Below are 15,710 nucleotides of genomic sequence, written 5' to 3'. Positions count from 1 at the left end.
ATTTCATATTCCTGATATGAGTTATTGCAACAAAGCCTCACTATTTGTATTTAACATTGTCTCCTGAATGTAACAGTACCCCCATGTACTAGATTCTCTGTTTTGGGGGGGAAGTCATGGGGACAAAAATATTAGATGTCCTTTTCAAAGTTGGCAATTTAACAAAGTGATTTTCTGGGTCTATCTCGCCTTTGAGAGAGCATGGCAGCCTGGGTAATAACATTCCCACCGTTATGGCAAACCATTTTCAAAAGTAGGCACCCCAGAGTATAACAAATGGCATAATTTGAGATGTTAGGTCTAGCCATTTTAACAGAAATGCTGGGCCCATGTAGCGATTTCTACTTTGATTTTTGTCTTTTTAATCAGATAAATAGCATTTTCACTGGAAATGTCATAATACAGATATTAGTTAGTGCACTAGAGACTTGGTATTTTGATTTAACACTGTCTTCTGAATATAACGGTACCCCCACGTACTATTATTTCAGATTTTACTGATAAGTCACAGGGCGAAATATATTAGATGCCCTTTCAGCTTGTAAGTTTGCCAATATTATTTTCTGGGCCTATGTAGCTTTTCAGAGAGTATGGCAGCCTGGGTAATAACATTCCCACCGTTATGGCAAACCATTTTCAAAAGTAGGCACCCCAGAGTATAACAAATGGCATAATTTGAGATGTTAGGTCTAGCCATTTTAACAGAAATGCTGGGCCCATGTAGTGATTTCTACTTTGATTTTTGTCTTTTTAATCAGATAAATAGCATTTTCACTGGAAATGTCATAATCCTGATATTAGTTAGTGCACTAGAGACTTAGTATTTTGATTTAACACTGTCTTTTGAATATAACAGTACCTACATGTACCATGTTTCCAGGTTTTTATTATATCACATGAATAGAACAGTACCCCACATACACTTTGATCTGAAGGCAGAGAGAGGCAGATAGATCTTTGATATCACATAGAGAGTCACTGTGCGAAAAGTTTGAGAAGTAAAAAAAACGAAAAAAAAAACTATTTTTTGTAACCCTTTCAGTGCTAATCACAGCATTAACCCTGTGATCAGTTTTTTATTGGGAAGTCACATTTCAAGTACTACAAATGTAGTATTTTGAGTTGTTTGGTGTAGCCACTTTAGAATGGCTAGCGTAAACAGGGACAGGCCAAGGTCAGGGGAATCCAGAATTCAGAGTAGTCGGTAAAACAAGCCAATGGGTCGGTACAGGCAGCTAACAAAGCGTAGTCAGGACAAGCCGAGGTCAGAAATCCAGGTAAATCAAGCAAACAAACTGCCAAAGTCCCATACAGAGTGATTCAGAAATTCAGCTCTGTATGGTAGACTTTGAAACAGTCTGTTATGCAGAGGGCGGGTAGAGATGGGCAGGTTGGACAATAAAAACTGGAGTCCTTTCGGACTCCTTTCTTGTAGCAAACACGGCACTTTTTTTGGGGAGCTTTTTTACTAGGGGTGGATGGGATTCGGGAAGGGAAGTGTTTGCCACAAATTCTTTGGAGATCTCCTGATTCCAAAGTGGGATTGGGGGGCTGGGTAAATAACATACGGGACAAAATGCTTAATGTGAATTCGAGGAAAGGGCAGGGCCTACCTATGACCTCTTTTGTATAGAGGACATAGGCATTGAAAATTGCAATCTGGCTCACGTAGATTGCAATTTTCTTGTACCAGGTCCTAGTTTTTCGGTTCACCAGATAGGGCTGTATGCATTGGTCAGCCAAGTCTACTCCCCCCATAAACTTGCTGTAGTCTACAATGCACTTCGGCTTTTCCAGATGCTCAGTGCTACCTCTCACAGACACTGGCACTGTACTTTCGTCATGCATCGTAGACAGCATGTATACATCTTTCCTATCTCTGAAGCGAAGAGCAAGCAACTCATCCTGGCGGAGAGCTGAAGAGGAACCTCTACTGCTTCTGCCACTTGCCAGGGCTTGGGGGAAACCCCTGCGATTCTTCCTCACTGTGCCACAGGCTAGGGTTTCAAAACAATATAAATTTTTAAATAATTCTATACTGGTATAATAATTGTCAACCCATAGCCTATATCCCTTATTCAACAAGGGAAGGATTAGATCCCAAACAATCTTGCCACTTGTACCCACAGAATCAGGGCATCCTGGTGGGTCAAGATGGCTATCCTTCCCCTGGTAAATGCGAAACGCCCATGTGTAACCAGTACAGGATTCACATAATTTATAAAATTTAACGACATATCGGGACCGCTTCGATGGAATATATTGCTTAAATAGCAGTCGACCTTTAAATTTCATAAGGGACTCGTCAATTGAAATATCTTTATCGGGGACATAATTTTCAGAAAATTTGTCTGACAGGAGTTGAATAAAGGGCCGAATTTTATATAGCCTGTCAAACAGTGGGTCGTTTCTAGGGGGACACAGCGAGTTATCATTAAAATGAAGGAATCGCAGCAGTTGCAGGTAGCGATCCCTCAACATAACCTCAGGGAAAAGAGGTGTAGCCAGGATACGTTGCTTGCTCCAGTAGGACCTGATACTGGGCTTTTTTACAATACCCATCATTAGGGTTAAAGCCCAAAACCGCTTCATCTCTGCGACATCCGTGGGTCTCCACATATTCCTGCGACCATGATGGGACCCCGGATGTGCAGAGAGATACTGCATAGCAAACAAATTCGTTTGCTGAGCCATGAGCTCAAATATATCGTCTGACATAAAGAGCTCAAAAAAACGAATTGGCTCGCAGTCGTCCACTGTTACAGTGATGCCAGGTGTAACAGTGAACGGCGGTATTTCTGGGGCCATCATATTTGGAGGCACCCAGTCTCCGCCTGGCATTGGGCTTGCTGAGCGTCCTCTTGTGAGTGGTGGTGGGGCACCATCACTTGAGGTCTCACTCAGAGGCTCAATGTCAGAGGCAGTGATAGTGTCACTGTCTTGCAGAGTGTCACTATCACTGCCTGCCAGAATGGCATACGCCTCCTCGGCTGAGTAGCGACGTGCCATTCTAGGGGGACAAATTAATTAATTTATATACTAAAGTGGGTAATTAATTATCTACCTGCCTAACACCTACTACCCGCCCTCAAAAAATAATATAAATGTACTGATCACAGTATAGGCAGCTGCAATCAGTACACTGAAAGGGTTATTTTCAGATCTATAAAAATAACCCTAAAAAAAAGTCAGTCTGATCAGAGAGCCCTCTGATCACAGTGATCACTGATACAGTACTGTACAGCAGATAAACTGTACAGTTTAGTGATCACGGCAGCGGGGAAAGGGTTAAGGGAGATTTGGGTTGCTGCGACTGACACAAAGGGTCAAAAAAAATTAGAAATAATTTTTTTGACCCCAAAAAGTTTTTAAAACTGAAAGGGTTATTTTTTGATATGTAAAAATAACCCTAAAAAAGGTCAGTCTGATCAGAGAGCCCTCTGATCACAGTGATCACTGATACAGTACTGTACAGCAGATATACTGTACAGTATAGTGATCACGGCAGCGGGGAAAGGGTAATGGAGATTTGGGTTGCTGCGACTGACACAAAGGGTCAAAAAAAATTAGAAATAATTTTTTTGACCCAAAAAAGTTTTTAAAACTGAAAGGGTTATTTTTTGATATGTAAAAATAACCCTAAAAAAGGTCAGTCTGATCAGAGAGCCCTCTGATCACAGTGATCACTGATACAGTACTGTACAGCAGATATACTGTACAGTATAGTGATCACGGCAGCGGGGAAAGGGTAATGGAGATTTGGGTTGCTGCGACTGGCACAAAGGATCAAAAAAAATTTGAAATAATTTTTTTTTGATCCAAAAAAATAATAATAAATAAATACCCTAATCAGGTTGATCACAGTAATATGCTGTGATCAGCACTGAAAGGGTTAAATAAAATATAAATTTTAAAACTTTGAAAAAAAATTTAAACTTTCTTTTTCCACAGGAGCTGCAAAAACCACGATCTCTCTGCCTCTCTCTCTCAGATCGAAGTGAGGTGAGGAGAGGGGCAGAGACAATGTGTCAGCCAGTGATCTGAGATCATTGGCTGACACATACTAACAGTGATCACAGTGACTGGCTGTCACTGTGATCACCTCCTACAGATCGCGGTAATTGGCCACAGGGGGATGCCTGGGAGGTACAGGCATGCCCCCACCGCGATCTGTAGGGGGCTAATGGCTGCAGTTACATGTGTCAGCCAATGGGCTGACACATACTAACACTGATCGCACTGACAGGCTATGGCAGCCTGTCAGTGTGATCAGACTGCAGCCTGACAGTTCAGATCGCGGTCACTGACCCCAGGGGGGTTGCCTGGGGGGCCAGGCATGTCCCCCGACCGCGATCTGCTGCAGAAGAATGCGGCCGGCTCCATGTGTCAGCCGATTTCAAATCGGCTGACACATGGTAAATACCGATCGCAGTGACAGCCTGTCACTGCGATCGGAAGCTGCAGACCGCGGTCCCCAGGCACAGGGGGGCTGCCTGGGGGGCCAGGCATGCCCCCCGACCGCGATCTGCAGCGGCCATGTTCCGCCGGCCACGTGGGGCTGAAGACCGCCCAGGACGTACTATGCCGTCCTGCGGCGTTTAGAGCCACCAAAATAAGGACGGCATAGTACGTCCTGCGGTCTTAAGGGGTTAATACACCCCCTTAATTAATACTCACTCCCCCCTTAATTAATACACCCCCCTTAATTAATACAACCCCCTTAATTAATACTCACTCCCCCCTTAATTAATACACCCCCCTTAATTAATACACCCCCCCTTAATTAAACCTCCCTCCCCTTTAATTCTTTAATCCATTATCCACCCCCCCTTTAATTAATTTAGCCCCATCACATAAAATTACTACTTACATTTTATTGATGCCTTGACCGACTGGGTGCCTCACCGCCCGGATCCTTCCGCTGAAGATCCGTGAAGGCGGGCTGACGGCGCTGCGCACGACGTCATCACGTTGCGCGACGCCGCGGCCCGCAACACTCCTCCCCTTCTCATCCATGTAGTAAGTCCTGCCGGGCCGCAAAGGTGCTGCGGCTGTGCGCAGCGTAATGATGGGGGCCGGGGGGTGACACATGACACCGGACGTCATGGCACCCCCCTAGTCAGTGGCACCCGGGGCGGGCCGCCCTCTCCGCCCCCCCTTAGTACGCCACTGCATATACCCAGGGATTTTATAGCCACAACCCAGACGGAAAATCCAAGGGGGCAGCAATAGTCATGCATAAATCCATACCCTTTGTGGCTGACTCGACCATGACAGACCACGCGGGCCGATATGTGTTCGTCAGGGGTCGAATCCTGGACGAAACCTATACTTTTGCCAACATTTACGCTCCAAATACGCGACAGGACAAATTCCTGCGGGACGCGCCCTCCACGACTTCACGACGGGCTGTCTGGTTCTAGTGGGGGACCTCAATATTGCCCTGCACCCGACAGTGGACCCATCCAGAGGCCACTCATCGACACCTCTTCCCACGTTGCTCAAAATACGCAAACTCCTCCACCAGTACAGACTTACGGACTGCTGGAGGGCGACACATCCGACAGACAGGGACTACACTTTCTATTCGGCCCCAAATGACTGTTACACACGCATAGACTATTTTTTCCTTCCATACTATTACCTACCCAGACTACGGGACTCCGCCATCGGGGGGACGATGTGGTCAGACCACGCACCACTCACGATACAACTAACATCACCACTATACAAGCCTAAAACCACGACATGGTGGCTCCACGAAAACCTCCTATCCAACCCGCAGGTGGCCCAAGACGTCCAACAAACCTTCCAAAACTACTTCGCCGAGAACCCACCACAAGACACATCCCCCCTCCTGATATGGGAGGCTCACAAATGTGTGATCCGAGGGATCCTTATCTCGCACTCCTCTGCCCTGAAAAAGGCATGGGAACGCACGATCCAAGAACTAACCACCAACATAGGGAACCTGACACAGGCACACAAACAAACACTGGATGACACACTCCGAGGGGAACTCACGGCAGCACACGCAGAATTAGCACGGGTCCTGAGACAATCGTACACTAGGGCCCTTCAACGCACCAAATCACTTTTCCACGCGGAGGGAGACAAATGTGGCAGGTTACTTGCTAGAATGATCCACAAAAAACGCTCAATTACATATATTGCGCGCATGCGCAACACCTCGGGCCAGCTATGCCACATGCCAGACCAAATAGCCACAGCAGTAACATGCTTTTATACAGACTTATATGCACTCCCCTCACACACACCCCGAGCTGACTTGAAACCGAGGGCATCGCGCATAAGTTCATACCTTACTAAATACACAAAAGCCAAACTTTCCTCGGACGTAGCGGAGGCCCTGGAGGCACCACTGACGGAGGGGGAACTGGCCCTTGCCATCAAAACCTCAAAGACGGGCAAAAGCCCAGGCCCGGACGGCCTTCCTTTCAAATACTACAAAGCCTTTTCGGCGACCTTGTCCCTCCAATTTATCTCGGCCTTCAACTCCATACCAGAGGGTAAGGCAATCCCTCAGCAGACATTGGCGGCCAACATCACCCTGTTACCAAAGGAGGGGGGAGATACGGAACGTTGCACTGGCTACCGGCCCATCTCGTTGCTTAATTGCAACCTACGCTTGTTCGCCAAAATACTGGCAGCGAGGTTGGGTCCGCACATACCAGACTTGATCTCGCCTGATCAGGTAGGATTCGTCCCACACAGAGAAGTCAGGGACAACACGGTACGAGCCCTGTCCCTGATACACCACGCGCAATGTACCTCTGAGGGCCTTCTCCTCCTCTCCACCGATGCAGAAAAGGCCTTCGACAGGGTGTCTCTTTACTCATCCCCCACGGCTAGGGTGTGCATAAACGGGGTCTATACGGACACATTCCCGGTCAGAAACGGAACCAGGCAGGGCTGCCCCCTATCACCGCTCTTATTCATCCTGGCCCCCGAACCCTTCCTACAAGCAGTTAGGGAAACCCCAGACATCACGGGGGTAGTGGTGGGGGCAGATCACCATAAAATAGCGGCATATGCGGGCGATATGCTATTTTTCGTCTCCAGCCCAGAAATCTCCCTCCCAAACCTCATGGCAGAATTTAAGACATATGGCCAAATCGCCAACCTCAAGATCAATTATGCAAAATCCTCTATCCTCAACATTGGCACCCCCCGGAGGAGGGCAGACCAGATCAGACAAAATTTCCCCTTTCAATGGCAGGATATCACTATTAAATACTTGGGAGTGAGGCTCAGGGACGACCTGTCCAAACTATACCACACAAATTTTACCCCATTGCTGGGAGCTATACGGAAGAATCTGACAGAATGGACCACATCCCACTTTTCCTGGCTCGGTAGGACGGCCATTGCCAAAATGAACATCTTTCCACGGGTACTTTACCTGTTTCAAACCCTACCAATCCCATTCCCCGCTGCCTTCTTCTCGTCAATCCGTACCCTCCTCATCAAATTTATCTGGAAAGGCACTAACCCAGACTTAAATACACACAACTTACACTCCCCAAAACAGCAGGAGGCCTGGCCGTCCCAGACCTCAAACTGTATTACCAAGCATGCCATATGCAACGGGCCCTGGAATGGGCAAAGGAGGGGATATGCAAACCCTGGAAGGCCATCGAAGTCCATCACGTGGTCCGGCCCCTCTCAGCCCTCTTGTGGCTTTACCCCACCATCGGCAGACGGCTAGTCTCCCAACAACCGTTCGTTACAGCCACTCTCTCTATATGGCACTCACAAGCGAGGAAACTTCGTCTCTCCTCCTTCCCATCCCCACTACTGCCCCTGGCGTACAACCCTGATTTCAAACCAGGGATGAGACCGGGTAACCTCCGCTGCATCCTCCCCCAAGACATACCCAGACTCCGACATAACCACTAATGGGAAAATCCTGCCACTACAGACAATCACGGGCACATCCAACCACACCTTCATGACGGGCTTCAGATACACCCAAATTCAGAACTCCATTGCCGCTATAACCCAACGCCCTGACATCCATAGGGATCTCACGCCATTCGAACAACTGTGCCAGGACCCGGACCCTATGCCCCACAGCATCTCCTACCTCTACTCAATGCTACAACGACAACAGGGGCATCCCCCACCCCCTTTCATGTCCAAATGGAAACCGCTATAGGGGAAACACTCACCGAGAACCAGTGACACAAGATCTGTGATCTGGTGCACCATTGTGCAATTGCTAGTAAAACCCAGGAAATGGCCTATAAGGTTCGCACGCAATGGTACCTGACACCGGAACGCCTACAGAGCATGCACATAGATACAGATGGCCTCTGCTGGAGGTGCGGGGGAGGGGTGGGATCCTTCCTCCACATATGGTGGGAATGCCCACTCATAGTACCGTTCTGGGAAAAAATAGTCTCCGTAGTGGCCCTGTTCACGGACAACACACCACCCTTTAAGCCAGCCCCCTACCTCCTACACCACACGACAACTCCTACACCACGATACAAACGCTCCCTGACCATTCGAATTCTGAATGTTGCAAAACACCTAATACCCCTGTACTGGAAAAAGGACACAATCCCAACACTTTCCCTCTGGTTTACCAAAATAGAGGAGTTGCGAGTTACAGAGGAGCTCTGGTACACGGCCCAGGACCGAGCACAGACACACATAGACACATGGACGCCCTGGCTAGTGCGAGTGGGCACAGAGACGTTTCGGACCATGTATCTGACCATAGGGGGGAGGAACTGCCAACCACCAGCAGGGGACACAGGGAGACTAACTGGACGACCAATACCCGCTTCCAGTGTACGGCGACCCACCAAGCCCTCTTACCACCCCTTCCCCACCCCCGACAGGTCCTGTGTGGAGCGTGTGCCCTGGAGCCCGGGGCGTGCCCCAGAAACTGACCCCACTGGGTATACCGGGGTGCACAAGAGGTAGAGCGCATGCCCGACCAGACTGCTGGGGTTACACCACTATACCCGTCAGGGTGTAGTCACCTGCAACACCCAAAATGGCTTATGGCCACATGCACTCACATTATCGGAGTGGGGACTGGCGCGTACCCTCCTGAACATGCAGGGTGCTGCGAGTCCCCAGTTCTTCCCCTTGACCGGGGAGATGGCCCGGTCAGCGGACATTAACCTAAACACCACCGCAAATGGGGCTGAAACCCATCAGTTTAATTTGTTATGAAGTTTATTAGTTAACATAGGATCGCAGGACGTTTCCCTATGGTAGCTTCATCAACACTGTACGTAGCGCAAGGCAGATTCTGATAAAATCGTGATGAGGAGGCAATACCTCACTGCACTGTCACATAGGACACTAGGCACGATACCACTGGGGACCTGCGTGTCTACAGGGGATCCTGAACAAAGGGGAGATCTGCAAGTCTCTCTAACGCTTAACGGTCCCGAGGTGGGTGCTGGAAAAGGGAAAAGAAAGGTACAGAAGTGATCCTTCGGGATCTAAAACCCAACCCAATGTAAATATGGTACCCATCAGAAGTAAAATAGTACTGCTTATATATGCCTATGTACCACCGGACCTGTGAGTCAATTGTGCACGTTATACATCGCATAAAGCGACCTGCGAGCGGCTACCACATACCTACAGGATTGTACCTTACAGTGTATATGCGAGTACAAGTAAACAAGGGGACCTGCGCTTCCACGCTGAAATACTATGTGTTGAAAAATATCCAATAAAAAGATATTTACAAACAAGAAAATTGATGTACAAATTGATGTACAAGGTTTAATGGGTGTGTGCACCCTAAAAGCAGTACAGATGTAAGTGGAGTTGCGTATGAAGCCTGTGGCTGAAGAAGGGTATTTAGCGAGGTATGCCTGAAGGGCAAATGGAATCTTGTTGTCTCCAGCAGGGCCGTTGGAGCAATGCAGGTCTTGGGTACAGAGGCTGGGTTGCGTGTAATAGAGCTGTTGATTACTGGCATTTGTAGGTCGCAGCCTAGGCCCACAAAGTAAATATGCATGCAGACCAAGAGGGGGCCTGATCGGGTGAAGATCAGTAATCCTGTTGTCATCTGCCAGCTATATTGGACCTTCTGGGATTGAAGAATTCTAGTTAAAGGCTTCGGTGCTCTGGAGTACCCCAGAGTGGCTGATGACATATCCAGGAAAAGTTTCAGGTAACAGAAGTGGTATGTGATGGATGAACAATTCTTGGCTTGTTTCAGGATGTCCTCCTTTAGTGCAAAAATAGTGAGGAAGCATATTAAATCACTAGGGGAGCTGTCAAAGGAGCACTTCGGATGGAGAGCACGATGCATCCGCACAAATTTAATAGGGACAGGCGGTTCCTGGCCAAGAATCATCACAAATATTTATTTGAGGTAAGTTTGGAGTTGATCCATGGACTCCTCACTTTATTGTAGGCCATGGAGCAGGATGTTGTTTGTTATTAAAATCCTCCACAAGGAGGGTCATCCCCTGCAAGAGGTCTGAATGGGCATCCATGCCTTCCGTGAGTCCCTCAGTGCATCACACATGGTCTCAACACACCATGCAGTCCTAGAGGCCTTGGAATTCTGCCCGCAAGGCCCAATTGTCCGTTTTGATGGAGGATCATAGTTCAGCTGTGGCATTCCTCAGGTCAGCCTTGGTTGGCAGGGCTCGGAGAGGACGGAGTCACCCAAGTCCGGCGGTGGCATTGACAGATTCAGCAGGGTTACCTGGAATTGACCCAGTGATGAGGAAAGTGGGCCCTCATGTTTGTGGGTATTTCCCGCTCCAGATGACCTGGTGGATTTCCCCACAGTGCACTGACAGTTGGGCAAAAACTACTTTTTGTCACGGGGTCTCGAAGAGCAGAAACTCATGCAGCCATTTTCAACATTTTCATAAATAGAGAGGGGACAACCAGTTAACTAACTAGTTAACTGTTCCTTTTATTTGTATACCATGTAACTTGGTAACTTGGTTTGATTTGCAGTCCATGCTACATTCTAAAAGTTATATATAGCTTGCAATGCCAAGGTTTAAGACTCCACAAGGGGTAAAAGCTTTTTAACAATTATACAGAATAAAATGTACTGACTACATTGTAGTATGGGGGAGCATAATCTTTTGAATTCCATTTCAGTTGGTAAATTAATTTATCCACAATACATCAGTTAAAATAATCCCATAGTAAACAAATCATGGACAAAAGAGCAAAATGGCAGCAGGGGTGTACTGTGTACTGAGCACTTGGGAAAATCTGTCACTGAGCAAGGGCCTGAGACTCTCGGAGTCCCGTGCATGATTTAATTGTTGGGGAACTAAACTCCTGTTGGAAAACTCACCAACTGTTCAGCTGTAATTAGTGGGGCCACCTGACTACGACACCCAGTTCAGTTTAATGCCCTTCATTCTTAGCTGAGTTGTAAAGTGTGGTCAAGGTGTTAAGGTAGTTGTCATTATTCAGCCTACAATCCAGTGCGTAGCTGCTGCTGTGTGGAGCGAGTGGTGACATGATACACGAATATCTCCTTTCTGCCAAACAGCTGAGCCATGCACTGGAGACAAAGTGTTGGGTCTGCGTAGAGGGGAGAGCTGAACAGGCAAAAGCTGACTAGATCTACAGAGTCCAGCTGGGCTATGTGACGCAAGTAATGGGATGGAAAGGTGATGGTATGTGGGTGTAGTAAAGGAGGGATAGGGATATACACAATTAGAGAGGAATGCAGAGAGCAAGGGAGGAAAGGAAAAGCATTAGAGGGAAATGATGCGAAAAATGGGGGGATTAGGATTCCAAAATCCATGTTTTATGAACACACACCCATAAATTTGGTATGCACAAATCCAGTCATTACTGTTTAATAGTGTAAGAAAAAATATGTGGGTGCAGTGAGGGCTAGTTAGATGTTGCTAGAGAGATAATGCAATGGAGAAAGCAGAAATTCAAAAGGAAAAAAAAAAGAATTACACACTTGCATCACACAAATCCTGCTCTTCCTATATACAAACAACACCAACATATTACTCACCCTTACACTGATGCACTTCACAGATACAACCCACACAAACAAAACCCATACAACATCAGCTTACATTAACGATCTTCACAAACTCCTGAATTCACACAAATTTGCACACATTGAACTGCCAAAAACGATACTCCTACATTTAAACATACAAACTAGTACTTGGTCCACACACCGAGACACTCTGCATTTTCACACATAACACTCAAATAGACAATTTTGCACAACACACAAAAGCATTCTTGCATCCACTTACTCAAATGTGTTATTGGATTCAATACATACAGATATTACAAACAAATGCACATATATATCTACAGAAACACTTTATGCATCAATACATCCCCAGTGGTACTTAATACGTAAACTACTACCTATACTCACAATAGACACAGCCAGACATGTTTTCATACACATTACCTTTACACTATATGCACACACACACACAATTTATTCACCAAACTACAAAACTGACAAGAGAATTGCACATTTTAGGTCAAAATAGCCAAATTAGAAAAAAAATCCAACTTGAATATTGTTTAGCTTGAGTATTTAAATTCTATCGTCAGTTCTCCAATATTCCACATTAAGTGAAAAAGCAAGTATTTGTATTTGTTTGTGTGTATATTCGACAAGGGAGCTCAGGAACTAAATTTGTAGGGAAGCCCTGATCTCTGACAGTCCGCCACTGAATGACGGCAACCAGATAGTGAGGTCCAGCACAAGGGGAAAAAAAGATAACAAATAGAGGCAAGTGGCAAGGAGAGAAGTATAATCATTAAGATACAAGGGGCATAATGAGTAGAAAAAAAATCACAACCTTGTCACTTAAAGGCATGGCTTGTACACAGTCAACAATGCACTTTCTGAAGTATATAAATTTAGAGGATTATCCTTCAATAGGTGAGTTTGTAGTGGATTGAAAAATAGCTTGCACAATTGTGTCAAATATAACAGATTTGAAGAAAACAAAAACCCCAATCCAACACAATTTGTTTTCTTTCAATGTGTAAACTTCATTTTACTAGTTGTTTCTTAACTCACATGTATTTGCTGTTTGGGGAATAGGTGCAAAAATGTGTATTGAATTTGATGAAATTATGCAAGAATCTATTTCTTTGAAATAGTCAGATGTTTGCTCTTTAGCTTTAATAATGTCTCTGTTTATTCTCTGTTTATTTGCCTAGCATTTTTATTTTCTGTTGTTTCTTTTAGTCTCTACTATAAACAGAAATCTAATCATATTGTTGGAAGGGTCACAGTAATCCAGGGAAAGGTCAAACACATCTGAAAGTGCGAATTGGCAAATTCAAGGACACATCATCACTCCTAAGTACATACATAATTTATACACTAGAATATTGTTTCAGCTGACAACAAAAAAACAACAAACAAACAAATGAAAAACAATAAAATCATTCTTAGCTTTACCATTGTCTATAGGTTCCCATATGGGCAGACCCCAGTGTGCACTTTCTTTGACAATAACATGAATCCATTAGCAGCTTGCCTGTGTATATGCATATGGGTTTACACAAGACAGAGATTTCTGGATCTATGCTGCTGGAAGGAGGGAAATTGTTTTGGAGTTTACAATTGTTTAATTGATAAACATAGTTGTCCTTAATCATGGAAGTGCAGAGATGTCTTTCTCAAATCTATGTGTATGAATATCAGATAACAAGCTCCAATCAACAAAGTGCTAAATCCATTAACAATGGGTTTCAGGCAGAACATGGAGTTAACTCTCTTTGTGCCAGATAGAACAGATTGCTAAACAATGCATACATGCATATGCAGTACATGGTATAATAGTATTAATAATAATAATAATAATAGATATTATTATTATTATTATTATTATTATTAATAATATGTTATCAGTTAGTCCAATGCAGGAAGGAATGGTCAGAAGATAGGTCCCCAGCACTTGCAGGACAAACCATTCACAATCATCTGCATTTTTAAGGCTGGCTTATCATCATGGAAGTTTTAATTCTACAGCTGCTGATCTGGCATTTAGACAAAGATGCTCTAGGTGCACTAGGGGTTAACATCTGTGTTCTGAAATATAGCTCTACACACCCATTGCTAGCCCTTCTTTAATACGATGAACAGTTGTCTCTGCGCTGGGTGACTTTGCCTTGTCTCTGAGTAATGATGTGGTCCAGGGGGGATAATATTGATGGCTAAGAAATAGAGACAGGAAAGCAGAGAGGGAAGGGGTGAGAAAATGAAAAGGGGGAGGAGGACTGAATGAAGGGCGAGGGGAGAGAGGCTGATGAACATCTGCTACTGGTCCTGCATTTGTTTCTTTGCCATTCCACTCAGTCCGGGTACCAGGCTGCATGCACTGACAGCATTCTTGCCATCTCAAAGTAGCCCCTGGCATCCCTTCTCTGCATCACTCACCGTACCCCTCATCTTTGAAGGCTACATTTCATTCTGCTCAAACCTTGCCCTGCTTTGGATTAGGTGACTGTCCTCTGTTGTGGAGCCATAGAAGTCTTGGGGATTCCTGTATGTCCACGAAGGCCAGGAAATGCAAGGAGCTGCCCGCTGCCAGGGTCAGCTTCCCAGAGGTGGGAGAGAGTGGAGGATGGCTGGCAAAAAATGGAGGGCATTGGGCTCCTCTGCCCCAACCCAGGGGAGTGCTGGTTCTACCTGCAGAGAGCAGCTCATTCGTCGCAGGGGAATCTCACAGTGACGGTTACCAATTCCACTCTCTGTGAGTATACATAGTACCTGTTTGTTTTAGTATTCTGTATGTTCTTCTGGATGGTGCTGTGCAAGAACATCTCCTCATTGGGCTAGATCTCCTCCCCATGTAGTTGCCGGGTGTTTTGAAGTTTTCCATCAACATGTACATGGGGGTGGGTGGGTGGCCAGAAGACATTTCCCAGATATTTAGATCTACAACTCATACAATGCTTTTCCAGCCTTACTATGAAGTACTGTGTGTTTGTGCAATGATTCTGAGGCAGTCCGACATGTAACTGCTTGCCTGCTGAAAAGGGCAATATGGAACTTTGTAATTGTAACTGTTTCTGTGCCAACGGCCATGTAAACACACAGTCAGCTCATGATCAGGTGAACTAGTAGAGAGGTTTGATGAGCATCAACATTTTGACCTATTAAGCGTTTATCAAGGTGTGTATGTGAAACCTCTGTAATATGAACTGCTATGAAATGCAGCTCACAGCAAGCTTAGCCAGCATCCTTTAAAAATAAAGAAAAAATATTACCCATTTATCCCTTTGAATGACTCTCGTTGCCTGGTACCATACTATAAAGAAATTGTATTTTTTAAAGTGTTTAACAATGCAAAGTTTAAAATAAAAACACAAAAGGGATTAAAAAATATTATGTTATGAAATAGGGTTTTATTATGAGGATATGAGCAATAAGTCTTCAGCAAACTAATCTATCACGCAAAGGGTTAAATTATAGAAACTGTTACATTTACTTGTTTATTTAATACCTTTCATTGCATTCTATGGATATTGGTGATAAACTTTGACTACTTGTTTTCTGATGTCTTCTTACATCAAAGGAAAGAAGATAATTCAATTCTAAACTTGTAATAGACAAAAAAAAAAAAAATCTTATTCGAATAACTATTTATCCACTGGGTTTCAGGCAGAAAATGGAGTTAACACTCTCTTATCTCTTAATAAATATATGTAATATATTTATTACATATATG

General features: G+C 45.1%; 1 protein-coding gene across 1 annotated transcript in view; it reads left to right on the top strand.

The window, feature by feature from the left end:
* The first annotated feature begins 14,290 nt into the window (after positions 1-14,290).
* The window catches only part of TRPC3 (transient receptor potential cation channel subfamily C member 3), a 207,759-nt gene continuing 206,339 nt past the window's right edge, over positions 14,291-15,710 (top strand). The window contains exon 1 of the mRNA XM_063458397.1: positions 14,291-14,732. Coding sequence (XP_063314467.1) covers positions 14,527-14,732 — 206 coding nt within the window. The 5' untranslated portion in view covers positions 14,291-14,526. The remainder of the gene's footprint in view (positions 14,733-15,710) is intronic.

Source organism: Pelobates fuscus, chromosome 6, assembly GCF_036172605.1.
Source record: "Pelobates fuscus isolate aPelFus1 chromosome 6, aPelFus1.pri, whole genome shotgun sequence".
In the NCBI taxonomy this organism is placed as follows: Eukaryota; Metazoa; Chordata; class Amphibia; order Anura; family Pelobatidae; genus Pelobates; species Pelobates fuscus.
Note: the sequence above shows the minus strand (reverse complement) of the source record. Positions and strands in the feature narration are given on the sequence as shown.